The sequence below is a fragment of the Gopherus flavomarginatus genome, chromosome 4 (assembly GCF_025201925.1).
Source record: "Gopherus flavomarginatus isolate rGopFla2 chromosome 4, rGopFla2.mat.asm, whole genome shotgun sequence".
Lineage (NCBI taxonomy): Eukaryota > Metazoa > Chordata > Testudines > Testudinidae > Gopherus > Gopherus flavomarginatus.
In genome coordinates this window covers 152,597,583-152,612,192 of record NC_066620.1, presented here as the reverse complement: position 1 = coordinate 152,612,192, position 14,610 = coordinate 152,597,583, and the positions used below count along the sequence as shown (strand labels likewise).

The following is a 14,610-nucleotide window of genomic DNA, read 5'->3' as shown; positions in this document are numbered from 1 at the left end:
CGTGTAGCCAATCAGAGCGCGCCAGCTCGCAGGCCTCCGAGCGTTGCGTACCTGAGTGTTCCGTCCGCCAAGTAGTACACCGCCTGGAGACCTTCTCTAGCCGCGGCAGGTTAGCCGGGGCGGGGTTCTGGGGCCACGTGGGGGGCGGGGTTGGGAGGCCCCTAATGGTGGTAGGGGCAGGAGTGGGCAAACTTTTTGGCCCAAGGGCCACATCTAGCTTGCGAAACGGTACGGAGGGCTGGGTAGGGAAGGCTGTGCCCCCCAAGCAGTGTGTCCCATCCCCTATCCCCCCACCTCTGACTGCCCCCCTCTGAGCCCCCAACCCCCTGCTCCTTGTCCCCTGACTGCCCCCTCCCAGGACCCCCTGCCCCTAACTGCTCCCGGGCCCCCCCCCCGTCCACCCCCTCCCAGTCCCCTGACTGCCCCCTCCCAGGACCCCCTGCCCCTAACCGCCCCCTAGGGCCCCCCCGTCCACCCCCTCCCAGTCCCTTGACTGCCACCTCCCAGGACCCCCTGCCCCTAACCGCCCCCTAGGGCCCCCCATCATCCTCTCCCACTCCGTCCCCTGACCGCCCACTCCTGGGACCCCCCCGCCCCTAACTGCCCCCCGGGACCCTACCCCCTATCTACCCAGCCCCTTTCTGAATGTGGCCCTGGGAACATGGGCGGAGGACGCGGGAGGAGCAGGGGCAGCCGAAGAGGCGGTTTTCCCTTCAGAGCGCTGCCTCTCTCCGGCCAGCTGTGCGGTGCTCCTGAGTCCTCTGGCCGCGCTCCCGCCACCAGCACCGCCCGCCTCCTCCCCTCCCCCCACAGGGGGTGTGCCGGTGCTGAGCTGCCCGAGTGCCTGGCCCTGGGTCCCCCTGTTTAGGGGTCTGTGCCAGGGCACCCTGTGTTCACTGGTAAACCTGCCCCTGAGCCGTGCCGCCCGGCTGGACCCAGCCACGCCGCCGCGGCTACCAGCACGACGAGCTGAGGCTGCGGGGGGACAGCAGGGGAGGGGCCGGGGCTGGCCAGGAGCTCAGGGGCTGGGCAGGAAGGACCCATGGGCTGTAGCTTGCCCACTTATGTAGTAGGGGCCCAGTGCGGGGCAGGATTTCAGACTGTGGGTGAGTCCCAGCCTGAAGTGAGTGCTGGATGGCCGTGCTTTCGGGGCTGTCATAGCATTCCTTCCCAGATCTGAACCTCAGAGTTCAGAAAATGAGATACTAGCACCTGACTCCTCTAAGCTTAATTACCAGCTTAGACCTGATAGCACTGCCACCATCCAAAAATATAGTGTTTTGGGGCACTCTGACCTCCCCAACCTTCCCTGGGGACCCCAAGAACCCAGATCCCTTGGGTTCTTAAAACAAGGAGAAATAAACCATTCCCCCCACCCCCACCTTTCCCCCTCCCAGAATTTCCCTCCCTGGGCTATCCTGAGAGATACTGATCCAACCTCTGAATCACCATACAGAGAAGCATCTCCCTTCCCTTCCACAAAGAGGCAAACAGATTCAAGGAAAACAGAGAGAGATTCTATTTTTCCCCCTCCCGTCTCCCCCACCTGTCCTGGTGAGTTATCCCAATCCCCTGGAATAAAACAAGGGAGACAAGAAAAAAAATCAATCAGGTTCTGTAAAAAGAAACCTTTTAATAAAAGAAAGGAAAAAGTAAAGAATTATCTCTGTAACTTCAAGATGTAAATATTACAGGGTCCTATAGCTCACAGACACCAGAAAGAGACTTTCCCCCCAGTACCAATACAAATCAAAATATTCCCAGCAACTACACACATAAAAGTTAACCAGCCAGATCCACAATTGCAAATAGAGTAAAACAATCAAAAAAACCTAAACCGCCTGTTTTTACTTACTATTAGAAAAGAAACTTAGAGAGCCTGTAGTAATGTCTGGTCTCTCTCAGACCCTCCGAGAGAAGACTACACAACGGACAAAGAACACACACAAAAGCTTTCCCTCTGCCCAAATTTAAAAGTATCTTGTCTTTTGATTGGTCTTTTGGTCAGGTGTCCCGTTCCCTGCTTGTAGCCCTTTACAGGTACAAGAGACATTAACCCTTAACAATCTGTTTATAACAGGGGCGGTGGGGGGGAACAGAGTGGGATGGAGAATGGGGTTGGGGCAGCGGGGCTGAGGTCTTGGGCAGAACGGCCAGTTCCCTCATTTCATTATGAGTCTTGCAACATTGGGCATTTTTCCTAAAGCTCCAGCTCCTGGAGTCAAGGGATACAGGAGAATTTTGACTTAAGTTTTTTCAGAAGAAAAATAAACTTTCTGCTCCTCATGGTTTTGGGTAAAATGTAGAAAGCATGACCCTGTGAAAGCCTTAATGCAATAGACAAATATAAAGACCTCAAAATCCATTGTTTTCAAAATCTAATGATTTTAAACTAGTTTTCTGGACTTTTAAAGGGGCTTATGAGCAGAGCCCTGTGACATTCTTGATTTTTTTTTTAAATATTTTATTTTGGGGGAATTTCTTATTTCATTTTATCCATTCCCTCCCCTCCCCTCCTCCTGGGTGCATTGGATCCTCCATCTGGAAGGATGGCAGGACCTGGGGGGAGATCAGGTCCTGCCCCCTATCCCCCCATGGGTGAGAGGTCCTGGGGTTGGGTAGGGGTTGGGTTCTGTCCCCAGATAGGCAGAAGGCCCTGGGAATGAGTGAGTCAAGTTCTGTCCTTTGGGTGGGAGGATCGGAGGGGAGTGGTGTAGGCCATGGGCAGGTGGTTGCAGAGTACCTCAACCTGCAATGGTGACTCCTGTCCTGTGGTGTTGGGCCCACTTCTTCACTCCCGGCATTGCAATCTGGCAGATGCGATCACAGTGCTTCTCACTCAAGTTTGGCCTAGCCACCCCTATCACTGGGGAAGCTGGACCAAACCTAAATAGTGCCGTGTCTCTGTGCAGCAGATCACAACACCCAGACCGAGAAGCTGGACCCAGCCCCTTGGAAAGAATCCACTGTTGCTGGGTGAGTTTTTCATTTTATATCATTTTAACAGATGGTTTTCATTTTATGGTGTGTCATTTTGCATTTATGAAAAACAGTGTTCTACTCATGAGTTTTGGACACTTTCGGTTGGTAATACTGTTGACAGCTCCTTCTATTAAGTGTCTCCTGCAGCATTTCGGTCCTCCAGGGTAGGCAGTAGCTGACCAGTGTTGAAATGGACTTAGCTGACAAGATGGGGATGATCCAAGCCAGGGGTGGGCAAACTATGGCAGATGGGACACATCCGGCCCATCAGACCATTTAATCTGGCCCTCAGCTGGAGTGCAGGGTCTGGAGCTTACCCCGCTCCGCATGCCTCCTAGGAATCAGCCAGCATGATCCGCCTCCGGCTCCTACGTAGTATGCACAGGCGTGGCCAGGTGGGAGCCGCATGGGAGATGACTGCAAATGGAGCAGCGCGCAGAGTTGCCTGGTCATGCCTCAGAACTGGAGGCGGGACATGCTTCGGGGAGCTGCTTGTGGTAAGTCCCAGAGCCTGCACCCCAGAGCTCCCCTTGTGCCCCAATCCCCTGCTGCATCCTGATCCCCCTCTTGCCCTCCAAACCCATTGATCCCTGGCCAGAGCCCCCTCTTGTACCCCACAGCCCCATCCCAGAGTCCGCACCCCAGCCAGAGCCCTCACCACCTCCCCACACCAACAGCCTGCCCCATCCCTGATCCCCTTCCTGCCCTTTGAATCCATTGGTCCCAGCCCAGAGCACCATCCTGCACCCCAAACCCCTCATCCCTGCCCTGCCCGAGAGCCCTCATCCCCGCCCCCTTGAACTCATTTCTGGCCCCACCCCAGATCCTGCACCCCCAGCCAGAGCCCTCATCCTGTCCCGCACCCCACCCCCAATTTCATGAGCATTCATGGCTCGCCATACAATTTCCATACCCCAACGTGACCCTCAGGCCAAAAAGTTTGCCCACCCCTGATCCAAGCCCTCTGTTCCCCATTGCTGCATATACACCGCATTGCGGGGGAGGTGGATAATTCTCTTCATCACATTTCAGACTTTGAGAGAAGATTATAATCCATACAAAAAGCAAATCATTTCAGATTTGTTGCAAACTCACCTGAAGTTATAGTCATTTTTGGAATGTTTGGTGTAAAGCCCCAGCTCTTGGAGTCAAGTGATAATTTAAACTTTCATTTTATTATTATTTTAAGGACGTTTCTAGCAATTGTGGTTGTGGAGAAACCTGGAAAATGTGACGCTGATGTAGTGATGTTTGCATGAGTTTGCAGCGAATCTGAAACAAAAGCTTTGAGGGTCATCAGGCATCTTAGCTTTTCATAATGCTTTGTCAAAATATAGAAAAGAGGAAGAAAATTTAATTTCCTGATGTTATAAACTGGAAAAGGATATGCTCAAAGAGGGAGAGATAAATGGTGAGACTCCTCCCAGCAGAGATCTGAATCTACTGGTGAATCTGTGTCCTGCATAACTCATTTAATTACAATACATAGGTTTGGGCTGATATCTCATACAGACTTCTAAATTTTCACCCTCTTATATGCTGATCCTACTATCTGTAGAGGTGTATCTGTTTTGTGTGACATTCTTTATTTGAATACAATAAACTGTTCCCAAAGAATAAAATACTACCTAGAAGAGAGATAGATGTTGCAATACACAATGTGCTTACCTGATATTGTCCTCTAGTGGGTTTCATGGGTGGGTCATCAACTAGAAAGTTTTATCCCTTATTAAGCATAGAATGCCATAGAAAAGAGTGCACCAGAATGTTGAATACACACCCAACAAAGTCTTCAATTATCAATGAAAATAGATTGTAAAGCCATACACATCCTCCTTGATTATCTAGTCCAGTGGTTCTCAACCCTTTTCCAAACTGCTGTGCCCCTTTCAGGAGTCTGATCTGTCTTGTTTCACCTCACTTAAGAACTACTTGCTTACAATATCAGACATTAAAAGAAGTGTCACAGCACAGTATAACTGAAAAATTGCTTACTTTCTCATTGTATGAAATTTTAGTTTGTACTGACTTCTCTGGTGCTTTTTATGTAGCCTGTTGTAAAACTAGGCAAATATCTAGATGAGCTGATGTACCCTTGGAAGACTGCTGTGTGCCCCAGGGGTAGGTGTACTCCTGGTTGAGAACCACTGATCTAGTCTGAGCTCTTAAAGTAGCCAAAACGTTTCCAAATGTAACCAGACCCAGTCAAGCCTTTCTTGGGTGTTCAGTTAGAAGAGGTTGTGGGTCCAGGGCAGTGGACTGGGTGGCAGTCTGGGTCAGTGCTCTTCCTAGCTTTGAAGCTGACTTTGTGGAAACTTGTGCAAAAATCACTCTCTATGCTGCTGCTTCCCCATCCGCAAAATGGGTTACACATTTGCAGTGCTTTGCAGCACTGATTACAATTATGTAGTTTGCCCCTTAAGCTCAGCAAACTAACGACTATGATGCATGCCCAGTTTGTGTTTTTTTTTAGAGTTAAACTCATCATAATGCAAAACATTGGGGGTAAAACAAGGACTATTTATTTCCATGCCAAGTTTTCCTTTGCAACGCCCCTGTTGTAACCATTGCTTTGCTTGGAGTGCTCGCAAGGTTACATTTATTAATGGACAGACTCTTTCCTCGCTCAGCACACTGGACCAGCAGCCAGAAGCCCTTCAGCGGGGTGGCATGCTCTGTGCTCTAGGGTCTGAAGCCGGCCTAGGGTCGTGCCAGCGAGCTCCGTGGCTCCCTTGCCCGCTGCCCCCAAGCCAAGCTGTGCCCTGGCCCGCCGGCTGGGTGCGCGCAGCGCTCGCATAACCCATAGCCCCGCCCCCACTGTGGTCTGGCGCGAGCCCCCAGCGGCCCCGGCCCCGCCCGGGCTGAGGGGTTTGGTGGTGCGAGCAATTCTTGCTGCGCCTGGTGGGGATCGGGACAGGCCCCCACCCCCTGCCGCGTCACGTCCATGTCGGGGCGCCTCCCCAAGCTTCAGCGGAGCAGGAAGGACCGTGCTCTGCTGGCTTCTGCTGCCACCTCAGTCAGGCCCACGGGCGCAGCTGTGAGAAGAGCAGTTCATGGGCACTGGCCGTTGGTAACGGACTGCTCTCGCGCACACCCAGCAGAGCTCGACCCGGGCCGGCCCTGCTGGTGAGCCTTGGCCCGCCCAGGGTGGGGCGCGGGCGCCCAGGCCCACTCAAGTTCATTTGCCTGCTCTCAGGCCGCCCTGCGCTGGGTGCAGCTCCGGAGGGCAGAGCGGCTGGAGCACAGGGCTGCAGTGCACGCCCCGCGCCAGCCCTCCCCGTCCATGACACGTGGCCCCGGGCAGGGTTGCGGCCCGACCCCGGCCCCGGGTGTGCAGCTGAGCCCCCGGCCTGGAAGCGCGCCGCTCAGCTTTTCTGATAGTCCGTCAAACACTTGTTTTATCTGCATTGGCTCTCTGGGGTCTTCACAAAGACAGACGGCGCCGTTGACTCCTCGGCTACGTATAGCTCCAAGGCTCGTTAAGTATTTCGATAATATTCGCCAACTCCGTGTTGTTGTGTGCACCTAAACATTCAGGCATGTCTGGTCAGAGGCGATTTTACAAATCCCTTGTGGGTAATGGATAGTGGCAAAGAGCTCACACTCCTGCTGCACCTGAGTTTAGAACCTTTCTTAGGTTTACACATGGGGAACACTGTCACACTTGCTTAACTTGACACATGTAATTAGTACCATTGAACTCTATGGGACTGCTCTAATGCACAAAGTTAAGCATATGCATACAGTTAAACACAATTTTTTGCATGATTATACCCTTAATTTTTTTAACTTTTTTTTTTTTTTAGTATGTTAAGTTATGGAACACCAGTTAAGCTCCAGAGCTAAGGACGAGTTGCATTTTGCACAAAAGCAGGGGTTCAGTTTGTGTGTGGAAAAGTTACAGAATCTCCTTCCCAATTTTACAACTGAATTAATTTTGGATACAGAATGAATGTTTTGAGTATTTACAAGTAAATTCAATAACTAATTTGAGTTAAATTATTTTTAAAATGGTACTGTACTCTAATGGCATCATAGAGGGAACATATGAGAGGGAAGACCCTCTTTAATCAGTTTAATTGGAGACCGAAAGCATTAAAATGCCTTAATCATAATAAAATGGTTATTACATTGTGTCACTAGGGGACAAAATTACAGTTCCTTTAGGTGTATTAACTGCATTTCTGTATTATAACATTTGAGTTTAAGTGTAATCTTAATGCTGAATTTCTTGGGTTTGTAATGATTGTTTTTGAGATATTTACTACCGTCCCAGTCCCTAAGTTAATGCACTTCTACCCCAGTGTGGTCTCCTTGAAGGCACTCACTTAGGTCTCAGGCTTCCAGCTGTCAACTTTTTCAAGGCAGAATCCCATGATTCTCCAAACTGAGGCCTTCAGTTGCAAACCCCTGTATTTCACTCTGATCACCTCAGTGGGTGTGAATTCAGTTCAGCATCTTCAGTTCTGTTCTCTGAGCGGGAATGACAGGGTTAAACAGGGCAACCTTCATAGAGCAAAGTACTGTTTATTCAGAACAAAAGCAAATCAAAGAATAATAAACAGCGTACATGCATTCCTGGTTTATCAGGTGATTCCCCATGTTCTCCATGGAGACCCTGGTGGGTCTAAAATACTTCAGCTCCTTCCTCAATCCTGTTAGTTTTTGGAAGGTGTCTGAGGATATGTGTACATTGCAATAAAAGACCCTTGCGCACAACTGCGACAGCCCTGGGTCAGCTGATTCCAGTTCACAAGGCTCAGGCTGCTGGGCTATAAAATTGCTGTGTAAATGTTTGGGCTTGTGCTGGAGCCAAGGCTTCGAAATCCTGGAAATGGGGTGGGTCTCAGAGCCTGGTCTCCTACACTTACAAAAGCAGTTTTTCCTCCCTTGGTGTTCACACCTCAACTGCTGGAAGAGGGCCCCATCCTCCCTGATTGAACTAACCTCGTTATCTCTAGCCTGATTCTTGCTTGCACATTTATACCTGCCTCTGGAATTTTCCACTACATGCATCCGATGAAGTGGGTATTCACTCACGGAAGCTCGTGCTCTGATACGTCTGTTAGTCTATAAGGTGCCTCTTTGCTGCTTTTACAGATCCAGACTAACACGGCTATTCCTCTGATACTTGTCTCCTACACCGCAATTTTTAGCCCTGCAGCTGGAGCCCTGGGAATCCAAGTCAATTGACCTGAGCTCTAAGATTCAGTGCCACTGACTTTTTTTTATTTTATTTTATTTTAGTGTAGATGTACCTTGACTCTGACCCTAAGTTGAGCTGTTATTTTTGTCCGTTTTCAAATTCTGTGTCTGCTAAGCCTGTGTACTAGGTGTGATGTTATTGATATAAACTGGGACCATATAGAACATGGTTTGCAACCAAGGTTCTGTAGTGGCACCAAATCTTATGTAACGGGGGTCATATAAGGTGTCTAATACCAGGTTATGGGTTGCTGGTTATGATTATGCTGTCTGTATCATTTTGTAGTTGAAGTTATGGGTATTGGATCTATACTGTCTGTACTTCAAATTTGTGCTGTGTTTCTGGGAAACATCCCAGACAAGTTGGTGTTAACTCTGTCTAGCCTGCTTGATGGCCCATTAAGGACCATCAGCTACACAATTGACCCATTGAGAGGGGGCAGATACGCCTTGTAACTCAGCAGGGTGTGCAGGAACTTGCCCATGTGACTGCAGACTCCATTTTACTGTAATTTTCCACAGTAAGAACAAAGAGGTTCTTACACCTGGAAAAGCCTATATAAGGCTAATGCCTCATCTCTATCTTGTCTTCAGTCCTGCTTCTTACCTCTGGAGAGACTTTGCTACAAACTGAAGCTCTGCACAAAGGACTGATGACCCATCCCAGCGCGGGATGTTCTCCAGAGACTTGATTTGAACCTGCAGTTTACTCCATCAGTGCTACGAGCCTGAACTAAGAACTTTGCCATTACTGTATGTAATTGATTCCATTTAACCAATTCTAGCTCTCATCTCTCTCTTTTTCCCTTTATAAATAAACCTTTAGATTTTAGATTCTAAAGGATTGGCAACAGTGTGATTTGTGGGTAAGATCTGATGTGTATATTGACCTGGGTCTGGGGTTTGGTCCTTTGGGATCGAGAGAACCGTTTTATTTTATTGAGGTGTTGGTTTTCATAACCATTCATCCCTAGGATAAGTGGCACTGGTGGTGATACTGGGAGACTGCAGTGTCTAAGGAAATTGCTTGTGTGACTTGTGGTTAGCCAGTGGGGTGAAACCGAAGTCCTCTTTGGCTGGCTGGTCTGGTTTGCCTTAGAGGTGGAAAAACCCCAGCCTTGGGTTGTAACTGCCCTGTTTAAGCAATTGGTCCTGAACTGGCACTCTCAGTTGGGTCCCGCCAGAACCGCATCGTCACACTAGGCCAGACCAGTATGTGTGTGTTTTTTCCCCAGAGGTGAAACTGCAAAAGACTAGTTTTTCATAGATTCATAGACTCTAGGACTCAAAGGGACCTCGAGAGGTCATCGAGTCCAGTCCCCTGCCCTCATGGCAGGACCAAATACTGTCTAGACCATCCCTGATAGACATTTATCTAACCTACTCTTAAATATCTCCAGAGATGGAGATTCCACAACCTCCCTAGGCAATTTATTCCAGTGTTTAACCACCCTGACAGTTAGGAACTTTTTCCTGATGTCCAACCTAAATCTCCCTTGCTGCAGTTTAAGCCCATTGCTTCTTGTTCTATCATTAGAGGCTAAGGTGAACAAGTTTTCTCCCTCCTCCTGATGACACCCTTTTAGATACCTGAAAACTGCTATCATGTCCCCTCTCAGTCTTCTCTTTTCCAAACTAAACAGACCCAGTTCTTTCAGCCTTCCTTTATAGGTCATGTTCTCAAGACCTTTAATCATTCTTGTTGCTCTTCTCTGGACCCTCTCCAATTGCTCCACATCTTTCTTGAAATGTGGTGCCCAGAACTGAACACAATACTCCAGTTGAGGCCTAACCAGCGCAGAGTGGAGCGGAAGAATGACTTCTCGTGTCTTGTTTACAACACACCTGTTAATGCATCCCAGAATCACGTTTGCTTTTTTTGCAACAGTATCACACTGTTGACTCATATTTAGCTTGTGGTCCACTATGACTCCTAGATCTCTTTCTGCCATACTCCTTCCTAGACAGTCTCTTCCCATTCTGTATGTGTGAAACTGATTATTCCTTCCTAAGTGGAGCACTTCGCATTTGTCTTTATTGAACTTCATCTGGTTTACCTCAGACCATTTCTCCAATTTGTCCAGATCATTTTGTCCTGAAGGCTTATTAGTTACCCCCATTGTTTCAGTATTAGATATTTGCATTAATTATTGCCCATTATCTTTAGTTCCTGCAGGAAGCATTCTTTATCATACCCATTTGCCATGAATACAATTGCTAACAAGCCCATAAATATACATATAACAATTATAAAGTCAGTATAATAGTCTATATCTGTATTCTGTAGCACTTGTCTCTCTCAATGTAATAGGCTTTGAATATGCTGTGATTGCAAAGCAGCTATCACAACAACATTCCTGTAATGTTTTAACCTTTAACTAATTATATGTACTTTCAACCTTAACTCCATTTTAATATAGTTGCTTTTTTTTCTCTTGGAAATTAAACAGCTCTGTGGCTGACTTTTTTCCATAATTGTTCCTTTTTTATTATATTGTCTTGACTGATGGAAAATTATTGCTTCAGTTTAAGAAACATAAGATCTCTTCTGTTTTCAGGTGTCTGGGTTTACAGCTGTAACATGGCTGTCACAATAAAAGAATGTCTTCAGCTTCAGCTGTTGGAAATGGAAATGCTCTTTTCAATGTTTCCTAATAAAGGAGAAATAAGCTTTCAGGACAAAAATGTTCTTTCTTATGTGCAGATGTACTTGAAAAATATAAAAGAAGGACTACCACCTCGGATTGAATATTCAATTTCTATTGATATTGATGAGCCAAAGGTGAGAACTTCCATTTACATTTTGTTTTTAACTATGCAGTTTTTGCAGTGCAGTCGTCAAAAAAAAAAAAAAATTTCCATGCAATATTTGTACCAGATATTTATAGTTTCCATAAAAAGTGCACAGAGTTCTTGTTTAAGCTTGAATTTAACAGAAATCCAGTGTTTGTAGTGAATAAGTAGTTTAGTTTTGTTTGAAGGAGCAATTATCCTTTGGGCCCTTTGCTGCACTCTGCTGGTTGGCATGGAGTGCAGCAAACGTACGTACAGGAGAACCTCAGGGCTGGTGTACACTGGGAGGGGAATCGATCTAAGATACGCAACTTCAGTTATGTGAATAGTGTAGCTGAAGTTGAAGTATCTTAGATCGAATTACCTACCGTCCTCACGGCGCGGGATCGACGTCTGCGGCTCCCGTCAACTCCGCTACCGCCGTTCGCGTTGGTGGAGTTCCGGAGTCGACAGGAGCTTGTTCGGGGATCGATATATCGCGTCTAGATGAGACGCGAGAAATCGATTGCTACCCACCGATACACTGAAGACGTAGCCTCAGACTTACAAATACCTCAGGAAATGGAGGTTATTTGTAATTCTGAAATGTTCATAACTGAACAAAACATGGTGGTTCTTTCAAAAGTTTACAACTGAACATTGACTTAATACATCTTGAAACGTTACTATGCAGAAGAAAAATGCTGCTTTTCCTTTATTTTTTTTAGTAGTTAACGTTTACATGGCCACTTAAGACCGCTGCATCATCAGTGGTGAGGGAAACCGCAAGGAGATTTTGTGAAGTTTTTAAAATAATGAGAAATAGAAGCGCATATCATTTTTCAGCATAAGGTCCAAAAAATTTCATTGTTGTTTCAAATGATAAAAGAAAAATAACAAGAAAATCCAGTTTGTGAGTCATAATCATGTTATCATATATAAATTGGAGATCCAGATTATGTAGTGTTTGCAAAGTTAATGTGACATCACTCTGTGATTGGAAGAAAGTTTATGAATTATGTTGGAAGCAGTTGATTAACTGCAGGATAGCAGGAATCACCCACAGATTTAAGTTGTGAATGTTTGGGTCATTTAGCCCATACCGTCAGGAGAGCTCTTCTCTTATGGTATTAAGGTAGAAATACTCTGGTAACAAATGGGAATAATATCTAATTTTTATAATAGGACATCCATATATTAAATATTCCAATGTTTGAATATTCTTGTTTTAGAAAATTGTCCACCCTTGCTCTGTCAAGTTTTTAAGATAGAATTATTTACATTTGTTTACTTGTGTGGTAAATATCCCTTGAACTAAGTATTCCAGTAATTGGTTGGCCTACAATTGCCTCATCTATATTACTCTGAATAGCAGTCACCACTCCTTCACCGTACATGGCTCTTTTTGGTTTATGGAGAAATGAGAGGTTTCAGTCACCTCTCATTTTCTTTTGCCAGGTCAAATTGAGTGACAGTAGTATCATGTTACATAACCACTCTTCCCTCAGGTGTTTTGTCTCCATATGCAAGTTGTCAAACTGAGAGAGTTCTTTCTCATTCTCACAAGTAGAGTGTGAGTGAATGATAGAGAGAGCGAGCATCTCACGGTGCGGAAAGTTGTCAGACACCTGGAGCTTGCCATTTCTCTATTACAGAAACAGAGTAATAGTAGGAGTCTTAACAATCACTTGCCCCTATGGCTCTTTCTGGAACTGCAGTTTACATTGAAGTAGCTGCCTGCTCTGCCTAGCAATGCTCAGCACAACCATCTAAGAACAGGTGCAGTAGTAGGAACAGCTTCTCTTCAGGGATAATCACTTGCCTACTGCAGACTTGCAACGTTACTCTAGACAACAAAGCAGGAAAGATCAACCACATGATGGGGATGTTGCAGGTATGGACACAGTGAGATGGGACAAAGTAAAGGGAACAGACAAAGATGACGGGATCCATGACCAAGAAGAAAATATGCTATTTTTTTAGATTGTGGCAATTTTATTTGATCATATCTTATTTCCTTGGCAGAGAAGGACATATCGAAAGGCAGGTGAGTCTACTTTAAACCCTTTTGGGACGAGGGGAGGAGACTTATAGGCTGAGTATGGAAACATACCAGCACTCTCCCCACCCCTGAGGATGACTGCTGTAAGTAACTTTCTAAACTGTCATTAGCTGAGGCATTCCTGGGTGGAGTGCAGGACATGGTTCCTGAAATTCCTGTTACTGTAACATGCATTTCAGTACTTGTAGATCTAATTTCATGTTTCTCTTTTTCCTCCCCGCTTAATCTTAAGGTAAAAGTAGACTTGCATGTATCCTTGCCTCACAGCTACCCTCATGCAGCACCGCAACTATTTGCAAGATCAAATGCACTAGACAGACCGAATCAACTGCAGCTCAATAAACATCTCACTTCTCACATCAGTTCTTTGGATTTAGGAGAACTGTGTGTATGTGCAGCTGTGCAGTGGGTACGAGACAACAGTGCATCTTATTTCCAAAACAGTAACGTCTCTTTTGAAACTGCTCCAAAAGAAAAGGCAATAAAAATAATTTTTCATCGAATGTGGATCTATAGCCATCATATATATAGACAGGAACTGAAAAAGAAAATCTTTGATTGCGCAAAGCAATTAAATTTGACTGGTTTCTGCTTAACAGGGAAACCTGGTATTATCTGTGTGGAAGGGCTCAAAGAAAACTGTGAGGAGTTCTGGCATGTTATTAGATATCCTAACTGGAAACACATTTCCTGCAAACATGTTGAGAGTATGGAAACTGAAGGAAATGAGGATAAGCTTCATCTCTTTCGTACTTTTGAAGATTTACAATTCCAGGCACATGGTGATTATGGACTGAGGAATGACTATCACATGGATCTTGGCCAATTCTTAGAATTCCTTAAAAAGCATCAAAGTGAACATATTTTTCAAATATTATTTGGTGTTGAAGGCAAACATTCAGACAATCAAGTGCATAACTAGTTTTAATTTTGCGCAACATTACAAATGATTTTTTTTCAGTTCATCCATGGATATATGATGATTAAAAACTGAGTGAAAATGATATACTGTGCTTATAGCTGTTATAATAAGGGAAACTATGTAAAGTAAGAAAATCGTGGTGCAAGGATAGACCCTTTGCTTTTGTTTTAAATACATCATATGTAAGACCCTTCGTTTTCAGTTTAAGCCAATTTTTACGAAAAAAATCCTGGGTTTTCAAAATTACTTGTTTTTTTTCTGATTTTTGACCTACTTTTGTATCATTCAACTATATAAAAATTTGTATTGTATTTTCCTAATAAAACATTGCATGATATATATATATATATATATATAATATGCAGAGGTACCTGTTAAAGTAAGGCGATGTATTTGTGTAGAAGATATACACACAATAAACTAACAGACATGCATGCAAGCTCTGAAATGTATGCCCATCTGAAAGTACTGATGAATCTCATGCCTACCATGTACACATTTCAAGCTATTAGATAACGGTTGAAAACTTTGACACTAAAATTGGAAGAAAACTATGATTTATATCAGAATATGTACAAGGAAGTATTCAAAAAAATCAAAAGAAGAGAAAGGGATGAAGTATGTGCTGCAAATGGTGTGATCCAATTATTAAATATAAATATTTATA

The 14,610-nt window shown here is 45.4% G+C and overlaps 1 protein-coding gene across 7 annotated transcripts; it reads left to right on the top strand.

The window, feature by feature from the left end:
• Positions 1-11: 11 nt before the first annotated feature.
• Positions 12-14,382, top strand: RWDD2A (RWD domain containing 2A). Of its 7 annotated transcripts, none has more exons than XM_050950179.1 (6): positions 18-109; positions 2,916-2,976; positions 3,321-3,479; positions 8,782-8,940; positions 10,746-10,969; positions 13,254-14,382. In XM_050950179.1, exons 5-6 carry the CDS (start codon positions 10,769-10,771, stop codon positions 13,941-13,943), a joined length of 891 nt encoding a protein of 296 aa, XP_050806136.1. In that variant the 5' UTR covers positions 18-109; positions 2,916-2,976; positions 3,321-3,479; positions 8,782-8,940; positions 10,746-10,768; the 3' UTR covers positions 13,944-14,382. The 7 variants fall into 7 exon arrangements, with proteins under 7 accessions (XP_050806132.1, XP_050806136.1, XP_050806134.1 ...); XM_050950177.1 differs by having other exon boundaries at positions 2,913-2,976; XM_050950175.1 differs by lacking the exon at positions 3,321-3,479 and having other exon boundaries at positions 12-109; positions 2,913-2,976.
• Positions 14,383-14,610: the final 228 nt, after the last annotated feature.

Bases quoted from the DNA above. Each gene is read 5' to 3' on its own strand.
- RWDD2A (XM_050950175.1), top strand. From the start codon at position 10,769: ATGGCTGTCACAATAAAAGAATGTCTTCAGCTTCAGCTGTTGGAAATG. The intron at 10,970-13,253 runs GTGAGAACTTCC...CTTAATCTTAAG, and splicing joins TTGATATTGATGAGCCAAAG to GTAAAAGTAGACTTGCATGT.